The sequence below is a fragment of the Stegodyphus dumicola genome, chromosome 6 (assembly GCF_044657685.1).
Source record: "Stegodyphus dumicola isolate Sdum_Otavi_A_Nest chromosome 6, ASM4465768v1".
In the NCBI taxonomy this organism is placed as follows: Eukaryota; Metazoa; Arthropoda; class Arachnida; order Araneae; family Eresidae; genus Stegodyphus; species Stegodyphus dumicola.
In genome coordinates this window covers 45,148,275-45,168,543 of record NC_140773.1, presented here as the reverse complement: position 1 = coordinate 45,168,543, position 20,269 = coordinate 45,148,275, and the positions used below count along the sequence as shown (strand labels likewise).

The window sequence follows — 20,269 nt, the reverse complement described above, 5'->3', positions numbered from 1 at the left end:
CCAGCAGGAAAGGAAGGAACTATTTCATACAATTTGTATTATAATACCAAGTTTAAAAGCTAAGATTATTCCATTTTAATTAATAAAATACTGTACGTTTAATTTATTTATTTATTGCAACTTACATTTTTCAAAACTGCACCTCTCAAATTTTCCGGATAGTAAAATCTATTTTATCAATTCAAGAAATTTTATTTCCACCTGTTCTTTGAAATATTTTGCTGCTTTATTTACTTTTTTTAATGTTTCATCAACGTTTTTTAATGATCATGAAATCATTCTCATGATTTCAGAGTTTTGTAAACAACCACTGATATAAACTAATCGTAAAGTTTAATTTTGCAAAAAACCACGGTATTTCACTTATGGTTGTAGAAAGCGTTGGCGCTTTGAAGGTTAATGACACATCTTCATAGGTAATGTAAAAAGCAGTGAATCATGTATCATGTGGGAAAACTGTCTTCACGTGAAAGCAGTTTTCTAATCACTTTTAAGGCAACCAGTCAAACTCCTGAAACAAAACGAAAAGCTGCGCCTCCCCCAGTGATACACGTGACGTTATATATTCCAGATAAAGCCTACTCATTCGTTGTCGCCTACTTTTGATCCCGCCCTCGAGGTAAAGTAGAAAAGCTATCATCGTTCGTAAGACAGTCTGGGCATCCGCCGAACAGTTACCTACAGAAATTTGACAAGTTTGAAAACCTGGGCAGACAACGACCTGACGTAAAACAATCAACTGAAAAATGTTAAGCTTCTTGTTATTGTTCGTAGTAGGATTAGGATTTGTGATTCCTATGAGTGAGGGATTTGTTTACCAAGGAGCTTACGACACCTCAAATGGTAAGCGAACTGCTTACATGTCACAATTTTGTGTTTAAAAAATATTTTGACTTCTTCTTTACTTGGTCTTTAAAGATCAAAAAGTGATTCTTATTATTTGAATGCCATGAAAGCAAATCATAAAGTACCTATGGTGTAATTTAAAATAAAACTATTGTGTAAATGCAGAACTTATAAAACAAATCTAAAATATATTGGCCCTCTGAAAGTTGAAAATAACGAGATTGAAAAAAAAAATCATTATTGAAACCGATCATTAGATTAATACGATTATTAGCTTTAAACGATTCCTACATGCACTGTGCTTCCCCTATTAGCAACGTCAGTTTAATATAAAAAGACTAACTAAGAGTGTTCATAGAGTCGCGTAATATAAACAAAATTCTGGATCTTAACTCTCTTCTGTAAATGGAAATTTGATACTGATTCCTAATAAATTAATGACTTTTGAAAGTTATCTTTTAGAAACACACATTCAAACATTCAATATCTTTAATATGTCAGTTTCCTACAGCAATATTTATATACACTGACGAAAATTTTTAGTTAACTATTTTTCTATCTACGAACATATAAAAATGACTGCAAAAAATGTTAAGCTTCTTGATTAACATTTGATTAATTCAGTTATTGAAAGCATATTTCAGTATTCTTTGCTTAATTTCATAGCATAAAATTTCAGTATTCTTTGCTTAAGAAGTTTAGTATTTTTTGCAGAAAGTTATCACTTAATTTAAGTTTGAAGAAGTATCTTAATTTATCTATTTCTTAGACTAAGATCATAGATCTAGATAGACACTTTAGACACATTTAGACACTTAATTGTTTAGAAACACCCTGTGTTTTGAAAACACCACACTTTTATTCCAAATGCAGTTTAGTGAAGCTTTAATTTTTATTTGGGTTTTAAAAACATACGAACTCGATATATAAGTATATTTACATAGTTTATTTTTATTTTCGATATTTTTCTCAGGTGTAATATGATAATATTTGGTTGAAAGTATATTTAAATCGAGGATAAAAGTTTTAAATAAAGCTTATGAAGTGTATTTATGAGTAAAATATAAATTTCATTATTTCTTTTGGATGTGCAAACTATTCCTTTTAAAGTACGAACAGTTATGAACAGTGTTTCTCCAAACAAATGGATTGATAGAACTGGATCAGTTGCTTTAATAACTTATTCAATTATTTTTTATGAAAACATATCGAAACAGACCTTTACATAACTCCTTAAAGTCATAATCTTTATATGGGTTTGATGATCAAAATCACTGAAGCAATCTATGAAATTACAAAACAGCAATGAGAGTAAATTAATACACTGAAGAACTAATATGTAGAAATCTGCCTCAGATAGTGGTGGTTTTGTTGAAGTTTAGAAGTTCAATTGTTTTTCAAAATATCCTTAAAATTAGGCTTTTAAATTAAACTTCTATTGTACAACAATTATGTGCATATTAAATGTTAATAGCATTTAATGCTCTGCAAGCACTCCATAAATATCTAGTGAACACATTTAGTGAAATAACTTACTTTATATAATAAAGCAATAAGCAAGTATTAAAGCCTCAGACATTTTATCAACAAAATAAGCCTCGTTTTTAAACAATTTGTTGCCTTTGATCAAGAAAGTTTAAAATAAACCTTGAATTAAGATAATTAAATTAATTATTCTTTGTATTTTCAAAGCTACCATCGGAAGCAATGAAGTTCAAATAAATTTTAAAAATTATTCGATTTCTGTATGAGTCCATTTTACGATCTACTTCTGGAAAGTATATTTAGAAATTTAAAAATATGAAATATAAATTTTAAAACGGGACATTCGTTTAGTTAACCGTCCTTTATGTTAACCATGGTAGTGCTATTTGTTAACATAAATTTGAATGACTTGCCAAGAGCACCTATCTCGTTTTTAATAAAAAATATCATGCATTTAGTAAACGTTCACATATTTTTTAGATACGTAGTTCTTAATTACACTCATAGCTGTCGGGAGGTGCATTTTTTACAGAAATGTAACCGGTGGCTTGCTAACCATTTGTTACCAAATCATGTATGTTATATTCATGATAGAATATTTCAGAAGTTACATAAGTTCTGCTAATTTCAATATTATTTTAGCATTATACATGTGTTGAAGAAACAGAAAAATGACAGTTTTGCCTTCGGTAATTCTCTAGGTAAATAAATCTGTGTGTTATTTTTTCATAGCATCATGCATCCAAATCATAATCTGGTGGTACCTCTGTAAATCACCTGAGTACTCATTATTCATGAATGTATGTTTCTTCTGCGGTTTTATGCATTATTTATTCGTTTTGTGTAATAAAATACAATGAAATGTTTAATGAAAAAGTTTATATTGTAAAAAAAGATGGTCAGTTAGTAGAATCGAGTTATGCTGTTGTTATTGTGACTTATCCCACCTGATCAACAGTAACACCAGATCAGCGAATGGAGTTATGAAATATAGTTTTTAATATCAGTGCCTAGTGACAACGAAAATGAATGTGCTGATGATGACCGAATTTATGACAGCAACAAATTCACAAAAGCGAAGTGATGACGTAATATATCTTGTTGCTTCTGAAGTCAATGCTATAAAACATAATATAGTCAATACTATGCAAACGGTTTATCTTCATAGAAACTGACTTAATCGTCAGAAAATGCAAACAGAATATCCAGTTCAGTAACCAAAAAAAAAATTGCTCTTGAAGTATTTTCCAGCATGGCCCGTTGATCTCAAAGAGAGTACAAATTGCATTATGGAAGACGAAGAAGAAGAGGATGTATGCGGAGCAATCTTTGCATAATGATCATGATAATGATTTACTTGCATAAAACTTATAACTTTTTTTTTTCAATTCCTACTATACAAGTGGTAATAGTAAGCAATCTGTTATCTTTGAAAGCATGTTGCTGTTAAATGATAAAACGCGATATATAAATTATAAAACACAACAAAAAAAAAAAAAGAAATATATCGCTTTTTGCTCACATATTTCCCCCTTTTTTAACTAATTTTATCGCTTAAAAATTGAGAGAGAGTAGTTATGCAAATAATTTAATTTCCTAAGAACGCGATTACAGGAAGACCATAATGAATGAATAGTAGCTAATAAACTACCAGTAATTACTGCAATATCATTTCTTTAAAAGAAATCTGTATTACAATAAAAATGCATAGTAATAGTAACATTATAATATCTTGACGGTAATTCAGCCGGACATTTATACCCCGGCTTAATACCTCATAGAGCCCAAAAGCGCCTTAGATGAATGAGTCTTGAATGAAACTTACAAGCAAACTATCAGAGGAAGGACGAAGAACGTGTGAAGAAAGGATCCAGATCTCAAGAAACCGAAGAATATTTTTTAAAATTTTAGAACATAGCTCTAAAAGGCTGAGGGGGAAAATACTCGAGAAAAAATGGTACTTCTTTTTATTATTTTCCTTGTCTCTGGAAAGCTTTTAATAACGTATTGTATGCTAAAATTAAAATTAATGCAGCTTTACAAAAGCTCTCAGCTGCTGACATTATTTCCATGTTTAGTCAAGGCATGAATTTACCAGAGGAAGGACGAAGAAGGTGGTAAGAAAGGACTCAGATCTCGAAAGACCGAAGAATATTTTAAAAAATTTTATAAAACCTAGCTCTAAAAAGCTGAGGGGAAAAATAATCGAGAAAATATGGTGTTTCTTTTTATTATTTTCCCTGTCTCTGGAAAGCTGTTTAATAACATATTTGTTTGTCAATATTAAAATTAATGCAGCTTATGGTAAATGCAAAAGCTCCCAGCTGCTGACATTATTTCCATGTTTAGTCAAGGCATGAATTTATGAGTGTCAGGATTTTGTGAACATCTAGCGCAAGTATTTATTATTAAATTAAAAAAAGCTTTTATCAAATAATGAAGCCTTCCATTTAGTATTTATTTATATGTGAATCTGTGCACGACCTTTACATTTCATGCACTGCTCTTCATATCGTCAAGGTTATTCTTTTTAAATCATACATAAACTATTCTAAAAAACTCTTCGTCCTTTAAAATATATTCTTTCGAGATGTAAATATGACGATATATTAAGGTCATAGCAAATAAATAATTTATTGCCTTTGATAAAGGGATTTTAAAATGCACACTCAACTAATAGCAGCTAATTAATTCTTCATAATTCCAAAACAAACATCAGTGACAATGATTCAGTTAAAATATTATCTGAGTTCTGTATGATTCTCTTGTACGACCTTCTTCTTCCAAATATGCTTTGAAGTTTTAACACATGAAATATCTGTTGAAAAGTAACGTATTGAAAATTAAATGTCTGAACTCAAATTACGTAAATTAAGTCAATAGTTCCCTTCAGTCAATAAACGTTTTCGATTGTCTACATTAATTTGAAATCTTCGCTTGGTGATTCCAGTGCTGTCAGTTTGTTTGGTTAATAATAGCAAAACAGTCTAGAGTTATTTGCCTGAGGGAAGGAGTTATTCACGGAAGATTTTTCTAAGGAAAGTGAGCTCGTATTCTCATTAAATATAGAGAAAAAACTCAAAAGCTTGAAAGTTAATTCATTCGCCAAGATTTGAATTTGGGTCCAACTAACTATGTTTCTTACGATTGTTCTAGTAAAGAATTATCTGAAAATGCACACTATAAAATACGAATTCTCTCAAGTGTAAAGTTTTAACCTAAAGCAAAATGTTAAATGTATATTTAACTTCCTTAATTCCAGACACCTTTACTTGTCATAAGACACAGGATTTGGAAAACACTGATTTAATCCTTTGATTTTTTTTTTTTGGTGGCTCTGCCGGTACATGTATAGCAAGCATGAAAAATTATACTAGTGAAGCCTACGTAATGTAAATTTTAATATTATTACTACAGCATGAGCACCATGGAATATGTTCATTATTACTGGCTTTCATATTTTAAAATTCATTAATGTGAAAATCCTAAAGCACCATGGAATATGTTCATTATTACTGGCTTTCATATTTTATAATTCATTAATGTGAAAATCCTAAAGATCAGAATAAATAAAAAATACGTACAATATTTTGCTTAAGAAAACATGACTTGCATTATTTTTTTCCTGAAGTATGTTATTTTTTTACTTGAGAATAATTAGTGCGCAAATGAAATTGCCCAAAAATGAGAAATGAGAATGCAGTGGATAGTGCGAGCTCACCAAACGTCGAGCGGTAAACTCGCTGAATACTGATGCTTCGATCTGCTGTTCGCGTAGACGTTTTTTCGTGGGTTTTCCCCCATGCGTAACGTGTACACGAGCCAGTTTGCCTTAAACTTCCTCCATGAAGGTATCCCTCTTCTTAGGCGGATAGCCCACGAGTTCTTTGCCGTAATCAAATAACCAAACCAAACCAATGAATAAAGTGTTTTAATATGGGGTTTTCTCCGCCTTTTACAGCAACTCAGACCAGATAACAAATACCATGCTGTTTATGATGGGCTCAATGAACTCAAGAGAGTAATGATTATTATCTCAATATTCCGAACGTAGGCCCTTTTCTTTAATGCTTGATGAAGATTTGACGGAATTAACAATCTTGCACTTGATCCAAATTGTCAATACGCTCTCTACATTCAAGACTCAAAACTGTTTTCATTTGAAGAAACTGTTCCACTATGCAGTCATGTGAATAAGCTTGATCGCTTTTCTAATGAATGCATCACGTTGCACTTATTAATGCTGCTAAAGACGTTCATAAAGGTCTAGGATTTTATCTTTTTAGTTATGAGCGCTGAAGTTTACATTAGTCATTACATACGGTTCTATGTGTCAGCTCCAAGTTATACTATTCCTAGCATACTTCAAAAAGCAGTATTTTTGACGGAGATATTATTGACAGATGATAAGACCAATCGTTTTCTATCTAAGTAAAACAATTTCAGGACAGACAATTTTTAGATTCATCAATGAAGAGAGAATGCCTGCTTGGTCTTCAGGGCAGGCAAATGCTAAAATGCTCAGTCAAGCTACTCTCCGATCAAGTATTAACCCAGCCGAACAAAAGTCAGAATAGTGAAATTAATTGGCCGCTTAAAATAGATATATCTTTCATAAAAAATTGTGTGATTGTCAAAACCTGTTGTACAATGTTCTCAGTAATTATTAAATATCATTATTGAGTCGACGTAAATGTCCTGACTGTTCTTTCGGATAATTAGAGACATCATTTTTGCGCAGTGGTTTAACATCAAGCATTCTGAATGAGCCTTTGGGGTTAGAATCCGTTCACGGAAACGAAATCTGCAAGACTTTTAGAATTCTCTTTAGAATTTTGACCCTATTACCCTCAATTTAGCTTCACTGTAGAGACTTTGCGATACTTCATGACATCAAACGAAATTCCAGTTGTAAGAGTTTCACGAATGACGTCGGGATTCCATTCCTACTAAGTATCCAAAACAAAAGCAAAATTTTATCAACCATCTCTAAGAGATCAAAGCATGCAGTTACCAAACAGAACTCAACTTAAGGCAAATGTATGGTGGGGCCTGAATCTGCATGTAGCTAAAATTTTATTTAACACCATAATAAACAAAACTTCCTAAGTTGGACTTACAGCACTCTCATTGGGGCCATACCTATGAATGAATGCAAACAGAGAATATTAGCCTTAGTTCAATGACAATTTATGCATAACGCATGGATTTCATACAATGTCATGTGCTGCAACATCTTAGCCGGAACAACGTTTCTACATCTACAAACAGTAGATGAAGTTATTTATCCAACATTTGTGCAGTTAAAATATAACATATCCTTTAATAAATCCTCTTTATAAAATTGAAGAATACGAAAGGGTTCCACCTTCATGCAACTGTCTACACTATTGTCCTGCATAGAAGGATAACATTTAACAAGAAACAGAAGTGTCTATCAACAACAAAACCACGGTACTTACAGACAGCTCTAAAATAGATGGAAAAGTTAGATGTACAGTCTACATCCCTATTTAAAAGAACCTCAACAATTGCATAAAATGGCAAGGATACCTAAACAAATAACAGCATTTATCATGGAGAACTTTCGGATATAAAAGCAGCATTGAAAATAGCAAATGACCAGAAAATTCCCCATATCATAATTAAATCAGACAGCCAAGGTGGCAATATTATCACTTCGTTAACCAGTCAATAACTCTAACATTACGTTCGAAATTAATCAATATTGAAAATCATCCAAAATACAAAGTTTACACTCATGTTGATAAAGGCTACAGCAAGGACACAGGTAACGACCCTGCAAATGTATTAGCAAAACGCACAAATGGTATAGTGGTTAGGGGAGGTAAACCGGGGAATTGGCTTCCGACCCAGGTATAGATATATCCATGCAGAATTGGTTACCAACTCGGCGGGAGTCAACCACTAGCTACCAGGCCTCAGCCCTGGGCAGCCGTGGCTGAGCAGACGACATTTTTAAAATGCAAAAAAGATATATACATATGCATACAAAGTACTTGAAGAAGAGTACAAAAATGTACAATGAAATATATACATGTGCATACAAGGCACTTGAAGAAGAGTACAACAATGTACAAAGAAATATATACATGTGAATACAAGGCACTTGAAGAAGAGTACAATCAAAATATATGTATATACATATAAATACAAACTCATATACAGATATATAGTACACACTTACATACATAGATATTCCGAAACAAATAAAAGTATACATACTTTCACTCATATTGATGTATACACCCATACATACGTGTAATCCTTAGTATAAATTAAGTACCATAAATAAAAGATATAAACATGTACAGATATATTACAGCATTCAGATACAGTACGAACTTTATGCATGAGAACCTGGCACAGCATAAATACAAAATTACATATTGAACATTCATATCACATACTCTGTTTTTAACATATTGAACTAGCTTATATAGACTTTTATGACTACTATCTTCCAGCGTCAGACGAGTAATTGCTAGTACAGTAGTCAATTATTGTTTTCAGTTTCCGCTGGGCAACTCTGTTACTTTGTAGATTCTGGAACCAATTTGGCCAGAATCTGGCTCCTAGTTGCTTGGGCCAGGGTTCGAATCCTGGAGAAGGCATGGATGTAAATTGTCTGTCCACTCACAGGAGGTAACAATAGCCGCATATTTAGGAGCCTCCACAATAAAATGGCCACCACTTCTGGTTTTAGGAGTGGCCAATGCTGAAAAAAGGCAAGTGCCAGCCATTCGATGAAAAAAAAGGTGTATTATCAAAGAAGGCAGCGCTAAAGCAAATAGGGAAACTCCTTGATGTTCCGTTTCCAAAGACACATTTGAGGAATATATTAAATATTCACACACAAAAGATCTGGCAAAATGAGTCGGACACAGCGACAACGGGTTGTCACACTCGTGAATTCTTTCGAAACGTGACCAACAAAATCAGAAGTACGCAAGGTTTCCTTATGCACTATTTGTCGGGCAATGCCCCATTCCCAGATTACTTCTGCAAGGGGATTCTAAAAGTACCGAATGCGGAGAATTGGATGATGCAGATCATTACGTTTTCAAATGTACAGTCACAGAAGAACTGCACCTGAAGGGATTCTCCAATATTGGCACTCCGTTAATAACACAGCGACACATCCTGCCAAAACAAAAAAAAAAGTATGAAAAAACTGAGCCATTATGGACATGAAATATGCCAGACAGAATAACGCAGAAATACCGAATACAATCAGCTTCACAATTACCGATGTACACTGTGCAAAAAAAAAAAAAAAAAAAAAAAAAAAAAAAAAAAAAAAGAGAGACAGTTCTATATCTCCCGTTCTACTAGGCCGATTGACAAAATTCAAATTGCGTTTTTTCATGTTTCGAAACCGCAGCTTTGGATATATATTAGATTTATATATAGCATTGTTCTAACATAGGTATTTGGACACAAAATCAGACGTTTTCTGAAATAACATACCAATGTTTTTCATATTTCGATTCTACGACTCAAATTATGCCTTGATATTAAATTTTGTAAAATTTGGTGTGAAATATACGAAGACATTTAACAATTTATCTTGGCGAAATGTTTTCAGTTTGAGCCAAGAATAATTCACTTGGCGAACTTCTTAGTATGTGGCAAACAAATTTCCTTTCCCATCCATTATGCCAGAGCGGAAAAAAATGCACCTTGTTCCTACCTTTTTACATTGTGCATGAGCGCAAAAAAAGTCATATCGTTCCTAATTTAAATTATTTTAGCAAAGTGTATAAATCATATTTGATGTTTTATCGCTTTCAACAAATAAGCCAAATTTCAAAACGCGCCAATATATAAATTCACGTATATCTTCGGAAATTTTCAATAAAAAACTGTAATTGTTTGAAAGTATGCGTAGAAATACGTCTACTTTAAGATGATGGTAAAAATTTTATAGATTATAATTCAAAATTGTTTTTGAAAAAAAATATAAAAATTATTTAAAATTACAAATTTAAAAAATAAATCATAAAAAAATGGGTGAATTTTATTTAAAATGAACCCGAATTTCGAAACGTGAAAGGCAGAATCAAATAAGCTTAGTAAAAAAAAGAGAGATTAAATCAATATATACCAAACTCAATTAACACTGAGGAGCTAAAATTTTGAGAGGTAGCTTTTAAAAACTTCTCTTGCGATTTTTACAAAACTTGGTAATTTGAGTCATAGAATTGAAAGATGGGATAACGTGGTATGCTATTTCAAAAAATATTCGATTTTGTGTCAAAATACCGATATTAGAACAATGCTATATATAAATTTCGTACATATCCTAAGTCGCACTTTCTAGACATGAAAAACGCAAGTTGAATTTCGTCAATCGGTCCAGTAAACCGGAAATACAGAACTGTTCCTTTTTTTTTTGCACAGTGTACCTACACCGATTGAAATCACATTCGGCATAGATACACAATGTACCTATACCGAATGTAATCAGCTCCACAATGTACCTAACAAAATAACAGGCCGTACAACTGCACGATTCAATAAATCAGTAATTTTCTCAGAGCATTATATACTATGGAACACATCGTACAGCAAAACCCCCAACAAAAGCCTATTACCTCTTCCATTCAACTCAGCAATGGCTCCATGGTGGAGTTAATTTTAAACATGGTTATTGCTCTTGGGAGTTACCTGTGTAATCCATGGTGAAGTTTCTTTACTACCTATTTACTACCTACCTACTGTACAGTTATTTCAAAATGCATTTCAAACCGAAATATTTATTTTCTATGTTATTATCCAGTTGCCCTGATACAACTACGTTACCTAAAAATATAAATTTAAACTTTTGAGAACTAAAGAAAGGGGGAAAGAAGCGGGTATTTTAAATTCAGAAAAAGTTTAAATAAATTTGTGTGACTTCATATTTTGAAATAATGCTATGTTCGCGGCAAACAACGACGGTTGTTATAAATATTGTGAAATATAAAGCTACTCAGATATAGTAGAACTTCATCCTAATTATATAAGTGTATACATACACACACATATGTATATAGTTTGTGTTTTGAGTAAAGCTGGAAATGTAAATTCTTTTAGAATACTTTCAAAAGCTTTTTTGTTCTATAAAACTAGAGTTAGGCTCTTGGGTCAGATTTCAAATCAAAACAAAGGCATTAAAGAAGTTAAATATGCATATTTTTGTATACTTGCCAGCATACTTTTCTTACGCAATAGAATGTAACGAAGACGACGAAAAACAGAAATTGGACTATATCATTCTTAATTAGTGCAATGCATTTCAGTTTATAATGGGCTAATACAAACAACAAGAATAGTTCTAAAGAGTTCGTGAATTCATAAAAGAAGCTTGATTTGGAATCTTTTGAACATCAGAACTAACCTAAACAATCTGTAAAGTAATCTGTATACTAATTAAATTTTAACTTAACAGCAATTTACATTATTTTTAATAATGCGATTAAGAAATGTACATGACAGTTTACAGCAACAAAGACCATTCATGAGTCAATTTTCTGAGAACCTTTGATTACATTATTTAATTGAGGTTCTACTGCAGTTGAAATCACGAAAAATTAACAATATTTTCTTTGCAGTTAGAACTAGAAAATGAGTAACCTTGTATGGTTATTTTTCAAGGAAGAGGAAGTAATATTATGCAGTGTAAAAAAATAATCAAATTTATTGCAAATATATCTTCTTAGGTTTTTGTGAAGGTAAAGGTTTCCGAGTGCCAGTCGGATCAGTTGGTTACAATGACAGGCAATGTACGAAAATTATTTGCAGTGACGGATACATAGACGTCACAGGGTAAGTTTAACTTTCTTTCTAATTATTACAGAAAATATTCTTGAAACTGTGATGCATTTAAGAGTTTCCTGGGATTGTATACAACTTGACATTCCTGAAGACTTGGGGTTACATATACCCTGGTTAGGAAAATTAACCGTAAAGTATGATTAAAGTATAATCTCCCCTAGAAGTAATACAACAAACACAGCTATGCGCGATGCTGTCAATTATGCAGCCTATCAGTTCCATAGGAAGTGAGAGCCATTGCTCTTGCAAAGCAGTTTCAAGCGTGGCAAGGGTCTGAAGAGGAGGATTGAAAGCAGCTATACGTCTTCCTAAAGCATCTCAAACATGCTCGATAGGATTCAAGTAAAGTGATCGAGCAGGTCATTCCATGGGCTGAATTGTTTTCTGTTGAAGATAACCATACAGGATGCGAGCCCTGTGCGGTCTAGGGTTGTCGTCACATAAACAACAAGGATGTCATCTCTATAGGCCTGGCCATTCATGGTGCCACGTGAGAAGACGTGGAGATCTGTGCGTCCACCCAAAGAGCTACCACCCAGACACAGACACTGCCTCCTCAGTATGCATCTCTTTCACGGATATCTGATGGATGATTCCAAGTTCGGATATCTGATGGACACGTTCCAAGTTCTCTCCAAGTTAAATAACACCTACTATCGCTTTGGAGACTAAACTTGGACTCATCTCTAAAGAAAATAGATCTCCGTTAATCAGCTGTCCAGTGGATATGTTGACGTGCTCACCTCAAACGTTCTCTTTTATGACGCGACGCGAGAGGCACGCAGATGGCTGGTCGCCTCACTAATAGACTTCCTTCAAGCCTTCTTCACACGACTGACGTTGACACCAACCTTCTAGTGGCTGCAGCAAAGAAGGATCTCAGTTGAGTCGGAATTAAGGTTCTGTTCCTTCGTGCGCGCATAACAAAGAATATCGATCACTATCGCTCGTCGTAGCCATCGGCTGCCCTTGGCTGAACCTCCTGAATCCTCTGCGATTAGAAATTGACAAAGTCTATGAACCACAGGACTCACATTTTGTCATCTGGCCACTTCTATGGGACTTTGTCTTGCCTCTAGTCTCCCAGTAGCTCTCCCAGTATCACAGTTCTTCGAGTAAATGATGCCTGGAGTTCATTTTTACAAATTGGCTATCCCAGATTCCTTATCTCAATATCACAGCGAAATATGCAGGCTTGCTCTGAAACATGCAATTTTATGCTCCTCGGAGAGGACGTATTTCGATTGCAGCGTCACTAATTTGCATACTGCAGTTTTAGTCAGCAATTCGTTTTAACAACATATTCAAATCTCATACGTTTGGCCTATTTTGAAACGAGTTATTGTTATTTTTGCGACTTTTCCTTTTCGAAACCATGTATTTAGAAACGACTGACAAATCTAAACACTATATCATAGGATGAGGACAGTTTATGCATATCTTACCTATTTCATATTTTGAAATATGTATATAAATATAAATAGCAGAATTCGAAGGAATGTTTATAATTCTTGCTGTTGGGAGAGGGGGAAATGTTGTTGGGATTTTATAATTAGCAACAATTTCCAGAATTTTCCGACCTATCAGATGCCGCAAGATTCGGCAATTTTTAGTTTGATTGTAGAATAAGGAATTGAGCGAAAAATGTTCCATAATCACTTGAATATTAAATAGAAAAAAACCACACTTAAGTTTTAAAAAATATTTCAAATATTGTACTTCCATGTCAAATTTTCTTTACATGTAATACCAGTGTAATCATAAATTAGCTCTAAAAATGTAGATATACTAATAAAACAGAAAACAAAATAGGTATAAATCTTTATTCCTTTTGCTTGGTAAATAAACTTTAGTCATTTGCAAGAGAAACTATCGGATTTCCTGAAGACATTGACACGAACTTTTGAGGAGTGAACAAGCCTGTGGACAAAGAATAGTAGATATGGCATTTTGCAATCATCCGAAACTCCAAGAATAGGAAATATAAATTGGTGTTAGAGCCAGGATTATTTTCAACCGTTTATGGGCAAGCATATTTGAAAGTATTATTCATGAGGTTTGAAGCAATCTACAGCAGACAGAAATCACGTAGTCGGTCATAAAGTTGTACATATTTATGCACATAGGTAATTGCATGGCCTATTGGTAGAAATTAGGGCGATGACCAACTGATGCAATGTAATGCCACCATTAACACCGATTGGGTAAAATGGCACTAGAATAAGCAGAAGCATTACATATATCAAACTCAGCAAAATTTATGTCTGTGACAAGAAAAACGTTTGAAGTGGTAAGGAAGTGGTAAAGGTTTGAAGTGGTGCTGGATTTAAAATCTGACATAACCCCTCTTCAACCAATTTTGTTAAATGATAACAGTGATATGGGGGATGTATGTTGCTCGCCTTCTGGAATTTGAACTGCGGAGTTTCTGCAGTTTGTATTCCATTAAAACACTTTTCTCATGGAACGTAAAATCGCGCAGCATTTTCTTCGTTTTGTACTATATTTTCGGGCAACTGTTTTTAAAATGTTTTATTACTTCAACAAGGTAGATTACTCCCATACAGAGTTTTTGCCCATATACGTTTCATCCATGTCTTGTGACTGATATTTGTGCTTCTTCTCCACTAATATGTGTACCGCAACATGCGGATAAACCATTTGCTTAGTCGTACCACATATATGCATTACTAAATAACATTGCCTATTATCTACGGATTATGCTCTTTGTCGCACTATTCAAGAAGAGTCATTTAAATATGACATGCATGGTACTTGTAAAAAAATTCTGCACATTATATAATGGAGTTGTAGTAACTTACAGATACATTATGTTTGCCACTTGATGGTTGCAAATACTGAGGCTGCAATTATCGCGTGCCACTTCATATGCTGTATTTTGGGAGTTTCGGGATGAACTCTATTTTATTCGTTTCGGGTCTTTGCGAAATGCTTTTCACATATGTCGTTTTGTTTAATATTTGATCACCACCGACAGTTCACTGACAATCACTACTACAAGTTTCGTGGAGATTGTCTCCCAGACGTCTGATAGTTCTGTTTAGGGAAAAGAAACACATTCTTGAAAATTATTAAACTAATGCTGCCATAAGTGTATTAAGAATAAGTATATTAAGATTATTTATATAACGACAAAGCCCTTGAGGGCTATCTGAGGATCGGTAACTTCGCGGGGAACTTCGAGGGACTTTTTAAAAGAAACTGACATATATTCACTTTAAGCACGGGGATTTAAATTTATTAGATTATGGCAAAGCATATTAAAGCATTCTACTAAGAAAATGGATGGCTTCGTGGAGAGTATTCTGAGGAAACCTGGTTCGCATTTATGTTACACAAAGGAGAAAAACTATGAAAATTCTACTCAGCCAGCCCTTTCACCGGGTACGGCATAAGGACTAGACTACCTTTGTTATGAACTTTCTAAGAGCAATAAGCTCATATTGAGGTTACACATAGAATTACACATCAAGTTTCCACGAAAACCAACCATGGATGGAGTTTGTTCGCTTGACTTGAAACTCGGGCAGAAATTTCTGTATTCTGTTTTTAATAGCTTGGCCGCTGACGAGGTTTAAGAAGTACACTTTTGCGTAAGAAGTACATACAATAAGGTACACTTTTGCATTAAGACACTTTTGGTTACGTGATATTTTGAGTAAAAGAATCCAAAATTTAAATTTTTGTACCTAGCATCTCCTAAGAACATTCTGATTAGACTTGCTCCTTATCTTGCTAAAAGTTGTTGAGAAAAATCTCTAGACCGTAATACCTAAATCTGGCACTAAATTATACGAATTAGACTTATCAAAATTATATAAATTAAATCATTTTCGCATTAAAAAAGATAGAACTAGAATTTAATTTCATTCCTTACAAGAGTTTGAATTTGAGCATAAATTAATGTCTGTTAATGCAAAATTCTTATTTTAGAAATTCGAATCTGAAACATAACTTCAAGAAATATTTATAACAGTTTTTGGCTACAGCCTCCAAAAAATGTAATTAATATATTTTGGGCAATTTTGACTCTATCAATGTGTTTTACCTTTCAACATTGTTTACAGTAAGCACTTTTCTTGTTGATATTTTTAAGGGTCTCATATAAAAATTTAAATTTTCTACATTTTTATCCAAAGACATTACTAACAAATATGATCGCTGAAGATTTGCCTTGTTTAATTCATTTGTTTTACAAACCTATGAATTTACTAACCCCTTTACAGAGGTATTTAGATATCTGAAACATCACACATACCATTAGTTTTAAAACAAAGTTAAATATAATATAAGTGAAATTTTAGTTTTCATTCTGTTATTTATTACACTCGTAATGTAGAAAAAGAAATACAATTATATTAAACTGTGCCTATTGAAAAAAGATAGAATAATACAAAAAAGAAAAAGAAAAGAAAATCTGAAAGGATTCGGATTTTAACGTCATACCAGAGGGTTTGTAAAAGTTTTTATGCGCAATCTGAGCTCGCTCTAACAATCTACTATTGGACTCACTTCTGCTAACAAATTGTTTTATATTTTCAAATCTATTATAATACATCAAATATTAAACAAAATCGTGATAATTGCATTTTATGTGTACCTACGCCACGTTAAGTTTAGAAGTAAAATAAAGAATTTTAAAAGCAGTACATGTTTTTATAATTTATGATAGAATGTTAAGCGGTGGCACATATTTTTCTACTTTTTTAAATCTTTTCTCAATTTATCATATTACTTCTTAGCTTTCTTAAAAAGATGACTTATACAATTCTTTTTAAATCTTTTTAAATTTTGTTATTAAACATCACTTTCTTCGAACTTACGCCGCAAAAAATTCAACAGCAAAATCAAAAATTATTTAAAAATAGCAGATCTATAGAATTCTCGATAAAGTATGGCCATATATTGTTTTTTATATTCGCTATATTTTTTCTTTAAAAGTAACATATGGCGATTACATTTGGTGGCAGAATCTTTTTATTTGAAAATTAATAAGGCATAAAAATGATTCGGGCGGCAAAGCGATGATTGATACTAACAGCACATTTGTTGCTAATTATAAATAATGAAATATTCGAATAGTTATTTCAAGCATCTTCAAAATTTTGAATGCTTCAATTTTGTCTTTTAATGTGTAATCAAAATTTTTTTCAAATGCTTTTTTATTATAATTGTCTTCATAGAGCATGCTACTCTTTTAACATATTATTTTGCAATACTTTAAACGTAAATCTAAATAATGAGAAGATACATTACTCCCTTTGTAGGAATTGTTTAAATTTTCTAATAACTATTTTTAATTTTAAAACCCTTTTAAACTCCTTCCTTTAAATTCTTGTTTGCCACCTACAAGTCCCTGTCAGAATGGGATTTTAATATTGTGTTTTATATAAATGAAGTACGGCCAGTATTTAATGGGAAGTTTAGTCAGCAGAAGAGCTCAGTAAAGCGTGTTCTACCTTTGGGCCACATCGTTGCTTTAAACCTAGCTTACTACGTTCGACCGTAGTCTTACGTGCCTGTTAGTATTCAATTGTGAAGTTTAATTATGGGCCAACTCAGTTAATTATTTTTGTAAGTCCGAGATGGGCCGTCTATAATATTTCTTTGAGTGAATAAGAAAATATTTTAATTCTTCTTTGGGCTTATATTCTACAGTTGTAAGAAGTCTTTACTAAAATTCTAGTAGGCAAGGACACGTAAATTAACTAGAATTTTATACTTTCAATTTACGTTTCTATGCTGGTAATAATTTTAACATTTCCGACTTATGAGCGATATTGGAAATATATTTTAGTTGATTCGTATAAAGACTTCTTTCGAAATGCACATAAAACTTGAAAAAATAATAATTCTTTCCATGTAACTTTATTTTTCACAAAAAAACGATATTTCGAAACAATAATGGATAAGCCTAAAATAATTTTAAAGTAAAATTCTCATTAAAAAAGTACAGAATGTAATGATTATTTGAAAATATTTTCAGAAACATTTATAATATGATAAGATGAAGTAAAATATAGCATTAAAACAACTGCCATATGTTCTTTACTTTAAATTATTTTTGCAAATAAACAGTAAATAATAATCAAATTTCCAATTTTTTTACTTACTTATCTTTACTTTCTTTTAAGGTGCGGAACAATATCTGGCCCTCCTAACTGTCGCCTTCACAGACCTAAAGGACATTATCCCAGCTGTTGCCCGAAAATTGTGTGTGACTGAATACATTATACTGAAGTCATAAAAACTGCATATTTTCTTCATTTCTGTTTGAATAAACTTCCATATTTTATCTTCATAAGTCTATCTTTTAAAATTTTCACATTTCCAGCAAATTTCCAAAACGTTTATTTGCTGATGGTTAAAAAGGAATACGGCTGTCACTGATGTTTCGATTCAGCCGTCAGGAAAGAGCGGTTCAGTTTATCTCTGATCGATTTAAGGCTATAAAAAATTCACGAAAGTTTTAAGTTGTTGGATTCCACAAACTGGACCGGAATGTATGCGTGTCGGTATGCTTCTGATGATACAAAGCGTGAGAGTGATAGATGCATAAAATAACAAAGTAATGCATAGAGAGAGAGAGAGGAATTTCTTTCATATATTTAAGAATTAATTCATTTAAAATTTTTAAATTTCTCATCCCATTCTTTGAATTTTGAACTGGATTCACTCAAATATTCAAAAGAGACGAAATGCAATTATTTTCCCTAATTATTTATGAAACGACTAGTGGCATTAACAATAATTAATTTAAATTTTTTTTTATTTTTAAGTCAAATACATTTTATTTCTTTTTACTAAGTTTTAATTTCCCTGTAGTTTAATTTCATTTTCGTAAGGAAGTTCTGTTTTAATTAGTTTCCTCAAACAATAGTTTTTACGCTGCCTAGGGGATAACCGACACTAATAATTAAAATTCATATATATATCTATTTAGAAGAGTATATGAAAAGTATTTTACTTACATTCTTCTAAATAATACCATGATAGTGGAAACTTATTAGTGATTATTAAACTTGTATCCAGATTTTAAAACGTTTCCCATACCTACATATGTGTCAGCTATATTGCCTGCAGATAGATCATTAGAAGTGCTGATACAGCTGCAGTAACCTATATGTGTTTTACGGAGAACAAAGCTCAAAAGTCCAAATGACTTAATTTGTATGGCTGTAATTGAGCTGTACTCGAAGAAAGGGGCACTGTAGTTCGGATGCTCAACGTAGGAAGATGAGAAATATGAAAAATAAATTTTGCCCTCGCTCGGACTGGAGCCATGTACTTTTCAGCATTAACTGAATGTGCTAACTGCTCATACTGAGAGAATACGAAAGGGGAATGTGATAATAAAAATTTTTATACGTTTAATACTTGTTTCTACAGTTATGGAAAACGTATTGTTTATCATATAAAGATCAATGAAATTTCAGTATCTATTAAGTCTATGTAGCCCATTTGAGTCTATAGTTGCTCTGACCATGTTTCAAACAGCGTGAAACGAAGTAAACTATATTTTTGATAAAATATAATTTACTCATACAATATAATTCCTTGAGAAAAGCATATAATTCATAAGAAGAAGATCAGCTAACTTAAGAAGCTCTAAATAAAATATTGCCGTTACAAATATTTGAGACGTAATATCGTCCTTTTAGTATCCTTTCGTTCATAAAAACCTGTGTTTTGATTGCTACTCTTGTTTAGAACAAATTTCCAAAACTGTACTGCATAAATCATTTACACAGTCAATGAATATTCCCTCTGCTAAGAATAAAGGTAAAATATATACCGTAAATCTCGATCGTCGAATAAGTCGATTTTTCAAAGTACCCATTTTTACTTAAAATTCTGTTCTGTAAATCTGTCAGGGAAACTCTCTGTCATATTTACATTAAATGTCAAATTCCCCTCCCCCCAAACACTCATTCAACCCTCTTGTTTGTCCGGATATGAACGCGGATCAAACTAACATCTCAACAAAATAAGTCGTATACCGAATGGCGAAGAAACTTCGTGTGTCATAAATGTAATTTGCAATTTTCACATTAGACTAGTCAAAGCAGTTTGAAAA

At 32.5% G+C, this 20,269-nt stretch overlaps 2 protein-coding genes across 2 annotated transcripts in view; one reads left to right on the top strand and one right to left on the bottom strand.

Moving 5' to 3' along the window:
- The window catches only part of amon (prohormone processing protease amontillado), a 454,317-nt gene that overhangs the window by 366,660 nt on the left and 67,388 nt on the right, over positions 1 to 20,269 (bottom strand). The gene's annotated exons all lie outside the window — the stretch shown is intronic.
- On the top strand, positions 639 to 18,496 carry LOC118180921 (toxin-like protein 14). Its single transcript, XM_035350002.2, has 3 exons — positions 639 to 843; positions 12,057 to 12,162; positions 18,327 to 18,496. Exons 1-3 carry the CDS (start codon positions 747 to 749, stop codon positions 18,415 to 18,417), a joined length of 294 nt encoding a protein of 97 aa, XP_035205893.1. The 5' UTR covers positions 639 to 746; the 3' UTR covers positions 18,418 to 18,496.